Source organism: Protopterus annectens, chromosome 2.part1 (assembly GCF_019279795.1).
Source record: "Protopterus annectens isolate FY-2018-M chromosome 2.part1, PAN1.0, whole genome shotgun sequence".
NCBI lineage: Eukaryota > Metazoa > Chordata > Ceratodontiformes > Protopteridae > Protopterus > Protopterus annectens.
Window position 1 is genome coordinate 1590774009 of NC_056729.1, and position 16447 is coordinate 1590790455.

At 41.8% G+C, this 16447-nt stretch overlaps 1 protein-coding gene across 1 annotated transcript in view; it reads left to right on the plus strand.

Annotated features, from left to right (window-relative positions):
• Window positions 1-16447, plus strand: part of LOC122794553 (migration and invasion inhibitory protein) — an 889312-nt gene that overhangs the window by 174063 nt on the left and 698802 nt on the right. The window contains exon 4 of the mRNA XM_044063041.1: window positions 7843-7939. Coding sequence (XP_043918976.1) covers window positions 7843-7939 — 97 coding nt within the window. The remainder of the gene's footprint in view (window positions 1-7842; window positions 7940-16447) is intronic.

Genomic DNA, 16447 nt, shown 5'->3' on the forward strand with positions numbered 1-16447 from the left:
CACATGAAAATACGGTAAAAGGCAATTTAAATACTTTATCAACCCCTAAAAGTAAAATAAACATAATTTCTCCACAGGAAAAATGTTTTTTAGTTACTTTAAGAAAACAGAAGACTCTTGTTTTAAAGTACAATCCAGTCTTATGACAGTCTTGTTAAAACACAGACTCCTAACTGTAACATAATTTTCCTGAACAGTAAAGTATTAATAAACAAAAGTTTATTTAATGGACGTTTTTTCCCCTGATGGGAACTTATCTGCCCAGCAAAGGAATAAGCACAAGCCGATTGCTGATCCCACAAAAACCTCAAAGGAACTTGATCTTCTGAGGCAGGAAAGCTCTGAAGGTCTTTACGCCCAAACCTGTCTCTTTAGTCAGCTCAACTCAAGCTTGACTGATGGTTTGGGCCTATGGAAGGTGCCCTGAAGCTTTTGAAGCTGGCCAGCTGCTGTATATGCAGGATATAACCCATACAGCTAAGGCTACTTGCAGCAGTGATCATTCAAACATCTGTGGTTATGATAAGTTCACATGCACAACTGTACTTTCTTTGTATTACACTTTGGGTTATCTGCTGCATCGTCTGTTTGCAAGTGACTGCTTATAGCAGACAGAGTGGCATTCATTTTTTCTTCTTTATTTGGATGACTTTTCTCTGCAGAATTTTCTCCCAGTTGTCAAGAGTCCTTAGCATGGGTTTCAACTCTTATGACTAATCTGGGATTCCAGATAAATATTCAGAAATTCTCCTTGATCATGTCGCACCAAATTGTCTTTCTAGGATGTTTTATAGACACTCCATAGTAAATGTTTTTGATGCAGAAGAAGATTGAGTTTATCTGGAAACCTTCTGATGATCTCTGTATTTAGTGTCGGACTTCAGCCAGAGGGTTTCTAAGCATTTTGGGGTTTAATACACCTATTATAGTCAGGATTCCTCTTTCCAGGTTGTAGATTCATAGGTGATTAAAAAACTAGTGATCACATTATGCCAACCCCCCCCCCCCCCCCAGTCTCATACATGAAAAAGATTTTATAGTATTAAAAAACAGATGGGCCCAACAATTGGTATCCTTAAGATTTTCAGATACCTACCTTGGGATTTGTATAAATGGATCTACACTGGCCAAGACAACAAATATAAGCAGTTAGTTATCTTGCCTTTTTTTCTTCTCTACCACTGGGTCAGTCTGTAACTGTGGACACCTCAGAATTTCCTTGGAAGGCATTTCCTATGACAGTAAAACTGCAAGCTCTGCCTTATTCTTAGAATTGACCAAAGCACATTATTTTCAAACAGTTGTACACCACCAAAGTGATTTGATACATCAACAAGCTAGGGGACATAAGGCTGTACTCTCTATAAAGGCTGGCTGTGATTGCTTGGGAGTCAGCTCTTCAGGATTTCTTAACCCTCCAGTCATATTACTTTCTTTCATAGCAAAACATAATGGCAGGCAAACTGAGCAGAACCAGGACAGACCCTCATGAATGCAGTTTGAACAAGGGGTGGGGTCTTCCAGGTATAGATCCAGTTCTGGGGAGCACCCTGAAACGATATGAAGGTCTCTTTTCAAAATGATAATATATGCTTTTTACATTCCTTGCAAGGGAATGTTTGTATGTATTCCACTTATTTCACTAATATCTTGGACTGTCCAGCAAATATTTGTGGTGACCCATTTTTGTTTCAGGCAATATTTGCTGTCCCTTTTTTATGGAATTGGCTAGTGACAATTGCCACAAGCTTTTTCACTATCTGGATCTACTCACACAAGACTAGGAGTTTGATACACCCCAAAGACATGTCCATTATCTGCTTGAATTCTGATACCTGTAGGCACCTTTTTTTGAGGTTGTGAAGGGGTACAAAAAGAGACAAGAAATCCTGCTACCAGAAAATCTTATATTGACACTCAGAAGACATTTCTAGTTGGTGCATACCAAATAACCAGGACCCTATTCAGATTATACCATTGGTACTCTGTTTGTGGGAGTTACTAGCCTCTAGACTTGTAAAAGTACATAATCTGGCTGTTTCAGTATGTCTGCCCATGGGTTCTTCTCTCTCTTCAATGTTTTCTTAGTAAAACAGTTTCTGATAGGACTGTTTCACTCGAGATCACCTTAACAGGTTGCCCCTTCCTTGGATCTTGAGTTTCTGCTGAAAAAAAATAACCACATTTCCACGTGAACCTGCACATCAGACACATTTATGGGTCATTACATGGAATTATGTTCTGTTTGCTCTGACATCTTCAAAATCAGTATCTGAGTTGCAAGCTGTCTTCATAGATAACTCCTGTCTGGTTTGTTTGACTTTGGTATCTGTAATAGCAAATCTCTCATTCATTCCCAGAGTTTAGTTTCTTTGAATCAGGCCATCAATATCCCAATGTTCTGTTTTAACCCTTAGAACTATGGAGAAATGATTTCACATACTGTGGACTTACATAGGTGACTCAGGTACTAACTTTACAGAACCAACTCCTTTAGAAAAGCTACTCAACTTTTTTTTTTTCTTATGTTGGGACTAAGAAATGACAACCCATGCCAAACAGCGAATTTCCAGCTGGTTGTCCTTGGCTATTGCTTTTTGTTATACTCAATGAGGTAAACCAGTTCTAGGCAGAATTATGGCACATTCTCCCCAGGCCTTGTCTTTTTTGGCATATTGGAAAGGGGTGGACTCTAGAGGTTCTCTAGAGACAGCTTTATGATCTTCTGTATATACCCATACAATGAATTATATACTGGATTCTTTTGTCTAAATCGAAGACTGGCTTTGCTAGGAGCTTCCTCTCTGGGCTCCTGCATCCATATCCTTGCTCTTCTCAGGTTGAATAGGCTTTGATAGTCTAGACATATGGCCTAAAGTCTACTGCAATAGTGAGAATGATAACATAGTACAGTTGTGTGCACTTACCATAACAGCAGATGTTAGAATTTCTCACTGCTGGGGTAGCAAAACCCTCCCTCTACCTCCTTGTGGTGTATTTTTAGTTAAGAAAGATTATGCTACTTAATTATTAGACGAGAAAGTCCTGAGGGTTTTGCACTCTGCTGATTTTTCCCTCTTCAGGGCTGACCATTCAACAGTCAGTGGAACTGTGGGAGGGAGCCAAAGCTTTTGGAAGGCAGACAGTTGTGTCCTGGGCAAGACACAACTCACATAGTCTAAAGCAGGGGTGTCCAACCTTTTCAGTTGCAAGGGCCGCATTGAGTCAACAGAAATGGTCTGGGGGCAAACGGCAGGTGAGGACCAAAAAAAAAAAAAAAGGTCTCACATTAACTGAAGAGCAAAAAAAAAAAAAAAACACAGGTTTATGCGGACTAATGTGGCTGTATTGTAGGTTAATTTGAACAATAAATAAATTAATAAATATAAATAAATTAATAAATGCATAATATTTGCCCTAAAATTCAATATCTCATTCTAATTATTTAAAAAAACAGTTATTTTAGAAACTGCTCTTATAAACTTAGAAAGTTGCAATAACAGGATTTGAGTTGAGGATGCATTTTCTGAAGTCCTCTTACAAACAAAAAAAATGCAGAACTTTTGTCACTTCAGCCAGTATCTTCATCAACAGTTAAGAAACTATTCCAACATTAAAATTAAGCTCACTAGCTCCAGATAATTTCTTAGTGCGAGTTCTCTAATAAAAAGCTGTTTATATAGCAAATCTTATGAGATTCTTATGAATCACTTTATAACTGACTCATACATCCATAAACGATATATAAACATTCGTGTTATCCCCATTCACAAGAAGGAACATGACTCAAATTATCATATTTCCCCATTGCTACATTATCATTACTTGCAAAGGTTGCAGAAAGATGCATATGTAAACAGATCATCACTTTTTAACAGAAAAGAATATGTTATTCTTAATACAACACAGCTTTACACCAACCCATTGCACTGAATCTGCCCTAGTAGCATTCCAAAACACCATCAACCAGAATCATAATAAAGGACAAAAACCTTGACCATTGCTAAGGATACATAATATCAAAAACTAGTTATGCTTGAGCTTTATTATATTGTGAATTATGAGTCATTGGAGGTATATTCTCAAATACCTTCATGCAAAACTTTGCTCAGATGCAAAAACTAATTTAGTCTTCATTTTTGAAGTACTGAGGAGTGCGGATTGAAATATGTAACTTAACTAATAACCTGAAATTCTGGAATTAAAATTTGAGTCATGGAGACAACAACACAAAACACACCATTTCTAGGCACATAGTTGAATTATCCTGGCTAACAAATTAAATGAATGAATGCTTAAACTCACCCCAAAGATAATGCTATAAGGGTGATATGTATATATGTGAGTGTGTGGTGTGTGATATGTAGCATGGTATGGGGGACCGTTTGCAGTAAGTCCTGCTATCAACCTTGGTTGCTTTTCAGATGGTAATGAAAACTGTGCATAAATGAATAAATAAATTAATGCAGTTTGTGTAGAAGAGAAAATTCATGCAGCTCCACCCTCCTTTCAGCTGCTGTTCCATCCTTATGCTTTTGTCATATACATAGTAAAAAGTAAGCTTATTGCATTTGGCTAAATAGAAAAGATCTCCGATTCTTTTGCAGTGTTGGTCTGATAAAATGGCTTACTAGTGTATCAACATAATCCAAGATGTAACAGTTACATACAAAATTGCATGATACTGACATCAGGTTTGTTCTGCCCCTCACAGTGGTGCTATCTTTATTTTACTGACTGGTGTACACTTACAATGCATCAAATTAAAATAGTTTTTTCTTCATGTTGTAGTATTGGCTCATTACATACAAACTGTCTGCTCGAGCAATAAGATCCTATATAACCCTGCAACTGTCATTTCTCCCACTTTCTGCAACACACAGGAACTTGAGAGGACACATAGGCCCAATCTCCAAAATCTACAGGAAACTGAGAGGATAATAAGGTCAACAGCCTGTTTATGGAATAAGGTGGACAAAGTGGGGAGGACATACAAGGGATGGGTGTTAGTCTTGATCTACTTGCTAAGGCAACCTCACATTCTACCTCTTCTGTTCAGCTAAGGGTACTCCTTGGCACACATCACAAAATGTCCTTTATATACACCAGAATAAAATTAAAATCAGAAATTTACATAACAAAATCACTGCTGCAGATGCCCAGATAGGATGAATGGACCCATCTTCTCCACATCCCAAAATTATGGCAGAATGAGGGGCAGGAGGTCTATTCAGTGTGGATGGAAGGAACTACATTAACCACAAGCTGTGGAATTTCAGTGCCCAACTTAATTCTGCTTTCTCAAGCAACACTACTGTAGGGCATTTTAAAAGTCACAAAACACAACATGAACATAGGTCATAGAAGGTGAAAGACCTGCCTTTTGTGGCTGAAAGGATGCAGTTGTTAAAAGTTTGATCTATTCTAGCTGAAGTGGTTCAATGGAATATTACAGGTCAAGTGAAAGGTTAGCTCAATTATACCTACACAAAGCAGTCCAAGGCCGATAATAAACTAATATAAGGTATATGCCGCTACTGTATTTATGCAAATAAAAAACTGCTTGACAGCATTTGCTTTGGGAATGTACACTGCCCATGGTTACTCAATATGCGACTTACTCCCCCATTCCCTCTCATATTCCAGGCTTTCAATTGCCCATTTTGTTGTGGATAAAATATTTTATCAAAACACATGCATAAAATACTTAGCCAACAGTTTATAACACAGTCCAACTTGACCATCCAACCAAGGAGAACCACAGTGTTAGAAGAAAGTAAGCCATAACTGGCAAGCATCTCTTCCAGTACACAGCTAAAACTGTGGCCCTGAACTAATTCAGGCATTACTAAAATTGGGCTACATACAGAAAACTACAGAAGTTTACTGCAATTCACTCATTACCTAAGCAAGTCTAAATAGATGCTAAATTTGCTGCCAATCTTCCAAATTCTGCACATTACTGCCCAGCACTGCACACAATAAAAATGTCTAAACTTAAAAACATACTTCTTCCCTCAGCTCAAAATACTTCACACAGCATTTATCTAAATTAGCATCTAAAAATAAACAATTAAAAATATGCACAAATTCCATTAAGATCTCCCCTAAACAAAATAATGCAGCAGACTTCAAATCTAGCAGTCATCGTGGGGACCAGATCTTGAGGAGGTGATCTTAATTAAAAGTAGTTTTACAGTTGGATACAAATCACAAAAACGGACATGCAGATCTACACCAGAACACCAGCATTATCCATTCTAAAAATTAACATACTGAACTGCTGCCAATAAAGGGACAGGTGTACATACCTCAGAATTACACACACTGATTTGCAGAATGAATGATAAGTTTTTGATTCCAATATGAGTAGATCATCACTGTTACTCTAGTATCCTCTCCCATCATTTCTCCTCCTTAACCATACATTTTAAGCTTGGATGGCACAGTGGAATCCTACAGTTAACTAGTAGTTAAAAAAAAATAAATCTGTCCACTTTAAACTCACAAAATTACTTACCTTACCTTTTGCTATGTTGTAGTGTAACTGTAGTCAGTGTGTACTCCGAAATAAAATAAATCCTCTCTCCACGATCTCGCTCCTTCCTTCAGCTTTACCAGAACTATAAAAAACGACCGAACGGTGTTTTCGCGCATGCGCATACCAGCGGAGCGACGCTGGTATAAAAAATGTGAAAAACCGAAAGTTGGCGCATGCGCAGAACAGCAAAAGTACGCGAACGTGTAAACACACAGAAAAAAAGTTAAATTAAAATTAAATTTAAATTTAAGGGTCGTGGGCCGCATGGAAGAGCTCTGAGGGCCACATGCGGCCCGCGGGCCGCGGGTTGGACACTCCTGGTCTAAAGGTTACTGCAGCAGTGAGGAATTCAGACATCTACTGTTATGGGTAAGCGCAATTTACACAACTGTACATTTTTCGATGATATCGTACAAGTTGGTGGTGCTGTTTTATCCAGGATGAAGCTCGTATTCAAATGTGCAGAATAAAACACCAAAATACTTCCAAGGACAAAACCATGATCCAAATTCTCTAAAATCACTAATTTATTGTAGCAACACAAGTACAAGGAAATGTTAAGCGCTTTCATCTGTGTATAAAGACTTCATCAGAACACAGTGAATTGTACCACTGACAATATATAGTTGGTGTTTTATTCTGCATAGTTGTCGGACTCCAGTGACTCAGACTGCTGCTCGTATTCAAATGTGTTAGTTTCATAGTTTATTTACGTTTTTGATTAATTTAATCTTATTTAGTGTAGATATTTATATTTCACCGGTAATGAGGATTCACAGTTTTCCAGTTGTCTGTTTTTGCTTTTTTTTAAGTTTTATGTTCTGATTCTGTTCAATTTCTTTTACAGAAGTTTGATTTATGTAGTTGTAATGGCTTTGTGAGTTTTAATTTTATTTCACGTGTATGCAATGTGTAAAGCTTTTTCTTTAAGTGTGAATAGGATTGAAGTACTGCTTGGTCACACTGTTATGATGACAATTCAGAGTGGTGATAAATACATAAATTCTTGGTGATATGTTTAGACTGGTGATAATATCTACGCTGCTACATTCTTACCTGATAAATATATTTATCACACGCATTTATCAGTTGTACGTTATTATAGAGTATATATAGGTTCAGATAGCCATGCCTGCTTGTGTGTATGTGTATACATATGCATGTACACATGTTTTCGTGTGTATGCGTATATAAATATACACATACATGCATGTAGATATATGGATACGCACGCACACACACACACTGATGAAGACTTGCAGACTTTGACATCTTTGATATATTTGGTTTGTGTGTTTTAGAAGGAACCTAGTCATGTGACCTTTCAGCAGGAACATGAGGAGTCTAGGAACAATGTTTGGACAGATCAGCCCTTACTAGGTTATGACTGGATTGCAGGTAAGGTTATTATTCATGAACTAAATTATTTCTTACTATTACTTAGCTGTATTTTCATATTGTTACTTAGCTGGATTATCATAATGTTACTTAGCTGGATTTTCCTTTTGAATGATCATATTAATTTTTTTTCATGTGTTTTGATGCCCAACATTTATAGTAATATTTTGTGAAATCTTCTCTATTTTATAGCTGGCCATTAACTAGTACACATAATCTAGGCAATACAGACTTACTAAAAATCTAGTGGCAGCACTAATTAAAATACGTCACCTGATCTCCAACTCCTGTCACTGCAAGTCCACAAAACAGTGATGTAGTTGCTAGAATCAAGTCTACTTTTATAACCTATGCAGTGATTTGAACAATAAATAAGTTTTGACTTGTTGAACCACAAGTTCATTGAACATGCAAGTAACATCAGCTGGTCATTGTGCTTTGTGATAGGGTAATGCCTGGGGTCTACTTTAAAACATCGACCTACCAGAATGTCGACTTTTGAATCAGCAAGACGACAAAGCTAAAACTTTGCCAAACTCCCGGATTGTCGAAATTCCACTCTAGGAAACTAACCACTAGGCCAGCAATGACTGCAATATGAACAGAAGCAAATGAAACCCACTGACATGGGGGGCTGAGGCCCCCCACACACACCCCAACTAAATATACCAAGTCTAAGATTGCACTACAGTGGAGAACAGGGCAAAGCTCAGCATGGTGGCCCAGTGGTTAGTTTCCTGGAGTGAAATTGCAGCATTTTGCTTTTTGAAGTTTTGCTGTCCTCGTCTATACCTTATGAATTTCGAGTAAGTTAAATTTCAGTGTTTTAAAGTAGACCCAATGACTGTAACATAAGTGCGCATTTCCTTAAGTGATCATAGATTGCATACATTTTTCTCCTGAATATTTACCGATTGATTTTCTTACAAATGGTTATCACAAATTAACTAAAGAAAATGATTCTGAAAGATGTGCGAGTCATGAATCCCAGGAGTTCATAGGTGCTTAATACACTGTTGATCTGTGAGGGACTTAAGAAGCCTAGCCTTACATTCTCATGGTAGCTTTTATCCCTTATGTTTTGCATACAAATAACCCAGAGGGGGAGGAACAACGATATGTTGGTATGTTGACTTGTTGCCTCCACCCATAAGGGACATTGGTGCTAAACTGCGGGTGAATTTGCTTTTTGCCATCCACCCATGTAGCCAATTTACATTTTGAATAGATAACAGAATTACTTTGTTTATGTAGAGTGGAAGACATAAGAGAAATACACCAGAATTTATCTGAACCTATGCCTTTGTGAGTCATGTTTTCTAGACTAGTAATTTAGCCAGATATGCCACAGGGTTTTATGTATATGTATAATAAACGTGCCCGCCCCCCGCAGGCAATGAATATTCTCCTTGTAAGGTAGAGTCCCAATGAAACACTCACAAAATAGTAGAAAACTACAGAAGAACAGACCAGCAGAATGTGAGCAATCCAAAGCCACCAAGTTTATTGAAGTTAAGAGCTTTCCTCTCTATTACAGAGAATTCCTCAGAACAATATTGCACAAAAACCCAGCCAAATATATACCCACCCCTCAATTAACCATCAAAATTGCACCAAAAATTTTAAAGCAATATGTACACATCAAATTACAGCAGTAAAAATATTGCATGTAGCAAATAAAAAAAAATAATTAAATGTTACCATAAAATATTATATGTTAATAAATTGCTAAATAAAATCCATGTTAACTTTGCTAACCTAAAATTTGATCAAGTTTTAAAACACTAGCAATGCTTATAGTTTCATTGATACCTGGGTAACAAGAGGCAATGTTAAGTTGTCAAACTCGCCTTCATTCTTGCTGGATGGGTTCGGAGCCGATCCTCGGCTCCGACTCGGCACTTGCTAAGCTCGAGAACTCATTTTACCAGCTCGAGGCAACCCTATATCCCATGATGCAAGGCGTGACTACCCCAGATCTCGTTTGCCGCTTCGCGAAGAGGTCTCCTTTTTACCAGCTCAGGTAAAATTTCAAATTATTCAGAGATTAGTCAGAGTTTTTTTCCCTTTTCTATTAGGTCCTTTATTGGGTATATTTTTATACTTATAGTTATCTCCTACCCTATATTCCCTTCATTTACGTTAGGATTTTTTGCCTTCAGGCCTTAAGCCTCCCCCTCAGTTAATTCCTGTCAGATTGTGTGTGTGTGTTTTTTGGGGATTAACTGTGTGATTGTTGTGTGTTTGTCTGTTTTTGGACATTAGTATGTCTAAAGAGGTAAAGGTCTCAGGCTTCAAGAAGTGTGACCCTTGCTGTCAAAAAATTTCTCTGACAGACGGTCACACTTCTTGTGTGTATTGCCTGGGGCCTTTACACCTGCAGGACTCCTGTGCCATTTGTCACTCCTTTAGCCAGAGAGTCCTGCAGGAACGAAGAAATAAATTAATTCTTCGTGGCTTGTTAAAGCCAGAGGGTTCTCCGACCAAGGCTGGGTCGGTTAAACCCTCTAAGCCATCTAGAGCCCAGGCTGCAGTTCCTAAGCCTTCGGCTGTGGCTCCGACTCCTTCGGAGTCGAGATCGGCTCCGGCTGGAGCCGATCTTTCTTCTTTGGAGATTGTTGTGTTGGCTCCGTCCGGCTCAGACACACAAGTACCGATTACTTTGTCGGCTCCGGCCGGAGCCGACGTTTCTTTATCCAGTATTGGAGCCGACAAGTCTTCGGCTCCATCTGGAGCCGAGTGGTCATCGGCTCCGATGGCTCCATCCAGGAAGAGATCTCGGTCTCCTTCCCTGGAGTCGATTCGTTCGGCACCGGGGTCTCCTCTTTTGTCGGAGCGGAGCCATTGGAGCCGATCTTCAAGATCTTCCAGGCTATCAGACCACGATTTAGAGAGGGTGGTAAGCAGACTGTTGAAGTCACAGGCACTAGCCCAAATGCTCCATAGCCCGTCTCAACAGACATCTGCTATTTCTCATCCCCCTGAACTTCCTCCTCCGACTCTCCTTCAGAGTTCGGAGCCGGAGCTTCTCGGAACAGTGACTGTGGGTGCGCCGGAGCCGATACTTCCCCTTTCGGCTCCGACGTCTCTGGCTCCGATCTCCTCCATGAGACCTTCTTTGGAGGGATCCGGTCGTCGAGTCTCCCTTGTCGGCTCCAAGGGGGCGAGTGGCATCGGACCCTTGTCCGACCCTGCTCTCCCTCTTGGAGCTTCGGCATTGGTGAGCTCGGCACCGACATCGGCTTCGGAGCCTTCTCTTTCGGTGGGGCCGGGGATTCCTGTTTCTTTGGAGCGGGATTCTTCTGGCCTCCCTGGGAGAGGAGCCTTCGAGGTGATGAGTGTCCTAGCCCCTGAGCTAGGTCAACGGTCTATTCCTTTAGCTCCTCCATCTTTGGTGCCTGTTGATGTCTCTTGCCAGTCTCTTGCTCCCGGACCCAGAGATCCATCGCCCCAGGTTTCCCCATTGGGAATAACTTCCTCTTCCGAGGTTTCTCCTGATCCTGCAGCAGAACTCCCGTGTAAGAGGACGTGTAAGAGGAAGCACACAGACTCCCCTGAGTCTACTACATCAGATACCGACTTAGATGAGTCGGAGGGTTCCCCACGGTCCCCCTCTGAGGATGTCTCCTTTTCAGACATCCTGGAACTCCTTAAGCAGAGAGGGAACTGGCCTTCCATTAACCCCTCCGAGGATGAGTCGGTATACCTGGAGGCTTTCGGATCTCGACCCTGCACCTCCTGGGTGTCTCCGCCTTTCGACCCACTCATGCAAGTAGTGGCTCGGAAGGCGTGGGCAGCCCCGGATTCTGTGGAACCAGTTCCTAGGAGGCCCTCCAAATTCATTACAGCCCCTGCAGACAAACAGTTTCTTTCTAAGGGCGTCCCTGTTGATGCTATGGTGGTGGTGGCGGCCACCAAGAAGGAACTTGCTGATCCTTCTGTGCCTGTCCATCCTCCTAATAAGGATTCTAGGACCATGGACAGGTATGGCAAGCGGATGTTTTCTTCAGCGACCTTTGCTATGCGTTCGCTGAACTACCTTTGTCACTTTACCAGACTTCAGAGAGACATTCTCAAGGAACTAGGTGAAATGGTTCAGGATCATTTGGCGGCTAGGGCTCAGGAAAAGATTGCCTCACAGCTAGGAATCCTCAATTCTTTGACTAACTCCTCCATGCGGCTCATTTCTTATGCAGCCGATGGGGCGATTAGGGCCGCAGGCACAGGAGTGGCACTTAGGCGTCAGGCCTGGATGCGGCTTTGTAATTTTGCAGACCCTTTTAAGGCATCCTTCACCAATACCCCCTTTGACGGTTCGGCTTTGTTCGGACCTCAGGTGAAGGATACATTGACCAGGTGTGAGCAAGACGGCAAGACCCTTTCTGCCGTAGGAGTCCATTTCTCCACCCCTTCAAGACCCTATCCTAAGGGTCAGAAGGGAGGGAAAATGTGGTTCCGTAAATCTCAAGGTGTCACGCCGGATACACGTGGTCAGTTTACCCCCAGAGGCAGAGGGGTAATAATAGGCGCCGCCCTAGGGGCAGAGGGGGTCCGCAGAATCAGGGTAGCAGGGAGACTCTCCCTGATAAACCCTTCCAGCATCCCTGAGGTGTTGCCCAACTGCCCACCCTTGGAGGCAGTCGGGGGAAGATTGTCGCTGTACCCAATAGCCTGGCGTTCCCTCTCTCAAGACAAATGGGTACAGTCGATCATATCCGAGGGCTACAATATCCTGTTCGAGAGGTATCCCGTTCCTCATCATTCCCTTCCAGACGTCTCACCCGGTCTAAGGGAATTGGCAAAACAGGAGGTATCAAAACTCCTAGCAAAAAGAGCCATCCAAATAGTGCCAGCAGACCAAGTAGGATCCGGCACCTACTCAAGATTCTTTTTGGTCCCCAAAAGGACGGGTGATTGGAGACCAATTTTAGACCTCAGCAAACTAAACAAGTTTGTCAAGAAGGCAAGGTTCCGGATGGTCACGCTTCAGTCCATTCTACCCTTTTTGGGCAAGGACATCTGGATGTGCTCAATAGACCTTCAGGATGCGTACTATCATATAAAGATTCACAGGCGCTCCAGAAGGTTTCTCCGCTTTCGGCTGGGGTCCAGTCATTTTCAATTCAGAGCCCTGCCCTTTGGCCTCACTTCAGCCCCCAGAGTGTTTACCAAATGCATGGCAGTGGTTATGGCTCATCTGAGACGTCAGGGATTCCAGGTGTTTCCGTATCTAGACGACTGGCTCCTCTCCGCCACCACCAGGCATCAACTTCTCAAGGCCAGAGACCACACTCTGCAAACCTGCAAACAATTGGGGATATCAATACATTTCGAAAAATCTTCTCTGTCGCCTTGCCAATCTATTACCTTTATAGGCGCAGAATTAAACACTGTCAGCATGTCAGCCAGACTAACAGAACGAAGAATTTTGGACATTCAGAAGTATGTTCAGATCATATTACTCAGCAGGAAGATCAGAGCCAAATTTGTCCTGAAGGTTCTGGGTCTTATGGCTGCGGCCATTGTCCTTCTGCCATTGGCCCGTTTCCACATGCGTCTTCTGCAGTGGATGTTGTTCGCTCAATGGTCTTTCCAGCAACTCCCCATGAGTCACGAGATTTTTGTAACGCAGTCGTGCAAGAGTCATCTAACCTGGTGGATGTCTTCTCCTCTGCTCCATCAGGGCCGACCTTTTTTTCCCCCAGTTCCAGTTGCCACAGTCACTACGGATGCCTCTCTGATCGGGTGGGGGGGGGGCATTATCAGGGCAGGATGGTCCATGGGACTTGGCAACCCATAGAATACCATCTGCACATAAATGTCCTAGAGATGAGAGCAGTGCTTTTAACGTTGCAAGCCCTCAACGACTTTCTTCCCTTAGGGACTATTGCAGTTCAGACGGACAACATGTCTGTAGTCTGGTATATCAACAAGCAGGGCGGGACCAGGTCCTACCCACTGTGTCGAGAAGTTCTCAGACTTTGGCAATGGGCAATCTCCTCTCATCGGTTTCTGATAGCAACGCATATCCCCAGGAGATCCAACCTCTTAGTGGACAGGCAGAGCAGATCTATTCTCATGCCACACGAGTGGTCTCTCAAACAATCGGTAGTGGACGAGATTTTTCAGAAGTGGGGTTTCCCTTCCTGCAACCTTTTTGCTACACCCCAAAACAGCAAATGCCCGGACTTCTTCACCCTCTTTCCTCTACCAGGCCATTCCCCGAGAGACTCTCTAACCCAGGACTGGCCCCGGGGACTTCTGTATGCTTTTCCTCCATTTCCACTGATACCACAAGTTATTCAGAAAGCTACCGTATTGAGAGCCAAGTTGATCCTCATTGCCCCTTACTGGCCTCGACAAATTTGGTTTCCGTCCCTGCATCGTCATCTTCTGGCCCAGCCTTGGCATCTGGACCCAGTTCCAGATCTTCTGACCCACCAGTCGGATCATCCTCATCGGGCCATTCACTCTCTCAACCTCACTGCTTGGTTGCTCCACTTCCTTCCTTAGCCAGGCTTCCTATGATCTCTAACCCCGTTAGGGACATCATAGTAGCTTCTCTTAAGTCTTCCACCAGAAAGATTTATGCTAGTAAGTGGAAACGTTTTTCTTTCTGGGCGAAGTCTAAACACATAGATCCCTTTACTGCTCCACTGCATTCAGTTTTGGACTTCTTAGCAGAGATCTTTCAATCAGGATCTTCTTCTTCTACAGTTAAAGTCCAATTGGCAGCAATCTCTAATTTTCATGTTGGTTTGGCTGATCAAAGCATAATGTCCCACAAGCTTTGCAAAGCTTTTCTGAGAGGTATTTTTCTCCTGAAACCTCCAATCAGAGATCCTCCTCCGCAATGGGATTTAAATTTAATGCTGGCATCCTTGATTCTACCCCCCTTCGAACCGGCTGCTACATGCTCCTTAAAGTTTCTTTCCTGGAAAACAATTTTCTTGGTTGCTGTTACTTCAGCTAGAAGGGTGTCTGAACTTCAGGCCCTCTGTGTCCGTTCCCCTTACTTGATTTTTCACAAAGATAGGGTATCTTTAAGAACTAATCCATCCTTTTTGCCCAAAGTTGCTTCCCAGACAAATCTTAACCAATCTATTGATTTGCCAGTTTTTTTCCCTAATTATTCAGACAAAGCTGAACAAAAACTCCATTGCTTAGATGTCCATCGTCAGCTCAGATATTATTTGGACAGAACTAAACAATTCAGAAAATCTGATCAACTATTCCTTTCTTATGCAGAGAACAGAAAAGGTCTCCCAGTCTCTAAAGTGACCTTATCCAGATGGCTGTCTTCTATTATTTCTTATGTTTATCATCTTATAGGCAAGCAACTATCCTCATAACCAAAAGCGCATTCTACCAGGAGCCTGTCCACATCCACAGCTTTTCAGGATAGGCTACCTATTGACACCATTTGTGCAGCAGCCACTTGGGCCACTCCTCACACCTTTGTCTCTCATTACAAATTGGACTTGGCATCCAGGGACAGGGCTAGGTTTGGTTCCACAGTTCTCAAGAGTCTGTTCCATTGAGCCACCCAGGATAGAGGTGCTAGGTACGCGGTCCCATCCAACAAGAATGAAGGCGAGTTTGACAACTTAACATTTAGAAGTTATGTACATACCATAATGTTCCATGTTAGTTGTCTTCTCTCGCCTTCTTTCTTGCGTCCCTCCCTCCTTCCCCCTGGCCTGGATGGATCTTGAGGTTGTACCTTCTCTTTGTTGGGGGTGTTGTCACTCTTTCCAAGAGTTCTCAGTAGGAAGAGTCATATTGTTAGTGGCTATTTGCCTAGTTTCTCCTACAGTTAGTATTCTTCTTCCTGGGGAAGAAGTGTTTTTGGCAGGGTTTTCTTCTAGCTACCAAACGAGATCTGAGGTAGTCACGCCTTGCATCATGGGATATAGGGTTGCCTCGAGCTGGTAAAATGAGTTCTCGAGCTTAGCAAGTGCCGAGTCGGAGCCGAGGATCGGCTCCGAACCCATCCAGCAAGAAAGAAGGCAAGAGAAGACAACTAACATGGAACGTTATGGTATGTACATACTTCTAATTTAAAAACAACTGCCATCTCAATTCCATCATATCCAAATGCACATCTGTAATGCCACAGGGTTTTATGTATGTGTATAATAAATATGTGCCCCCCCCCCCACCTGCAGGCAATGAATATTCTTGTAAGGTAGTCCCAAGAAAATTAAATCGCAGACTGTTTGATTTTGTTGTAGCAGTGGTTGGCTATATTCTACTTCTCATCAAAAGCATATTTTTCTTTCTGTTTTGATTAACTCTCTAATTTGAGGAATAAATTCTAAGTTCCTCTAAGTTGTCTGATGCAAAAAGGTGTAAAGAAAGTGAAGAAGGCTGGTTTAGGAGAATTGTTAGAGGAATCTAAATAACCACAAAAAAAACTGCTCCCATCCAAACTCTGAAGAGGGTACTGCAAGTCAAATGAAAATTAAAATAATTTTCTCAAGTCCAAAAATTCTCCTCTGATCTCAT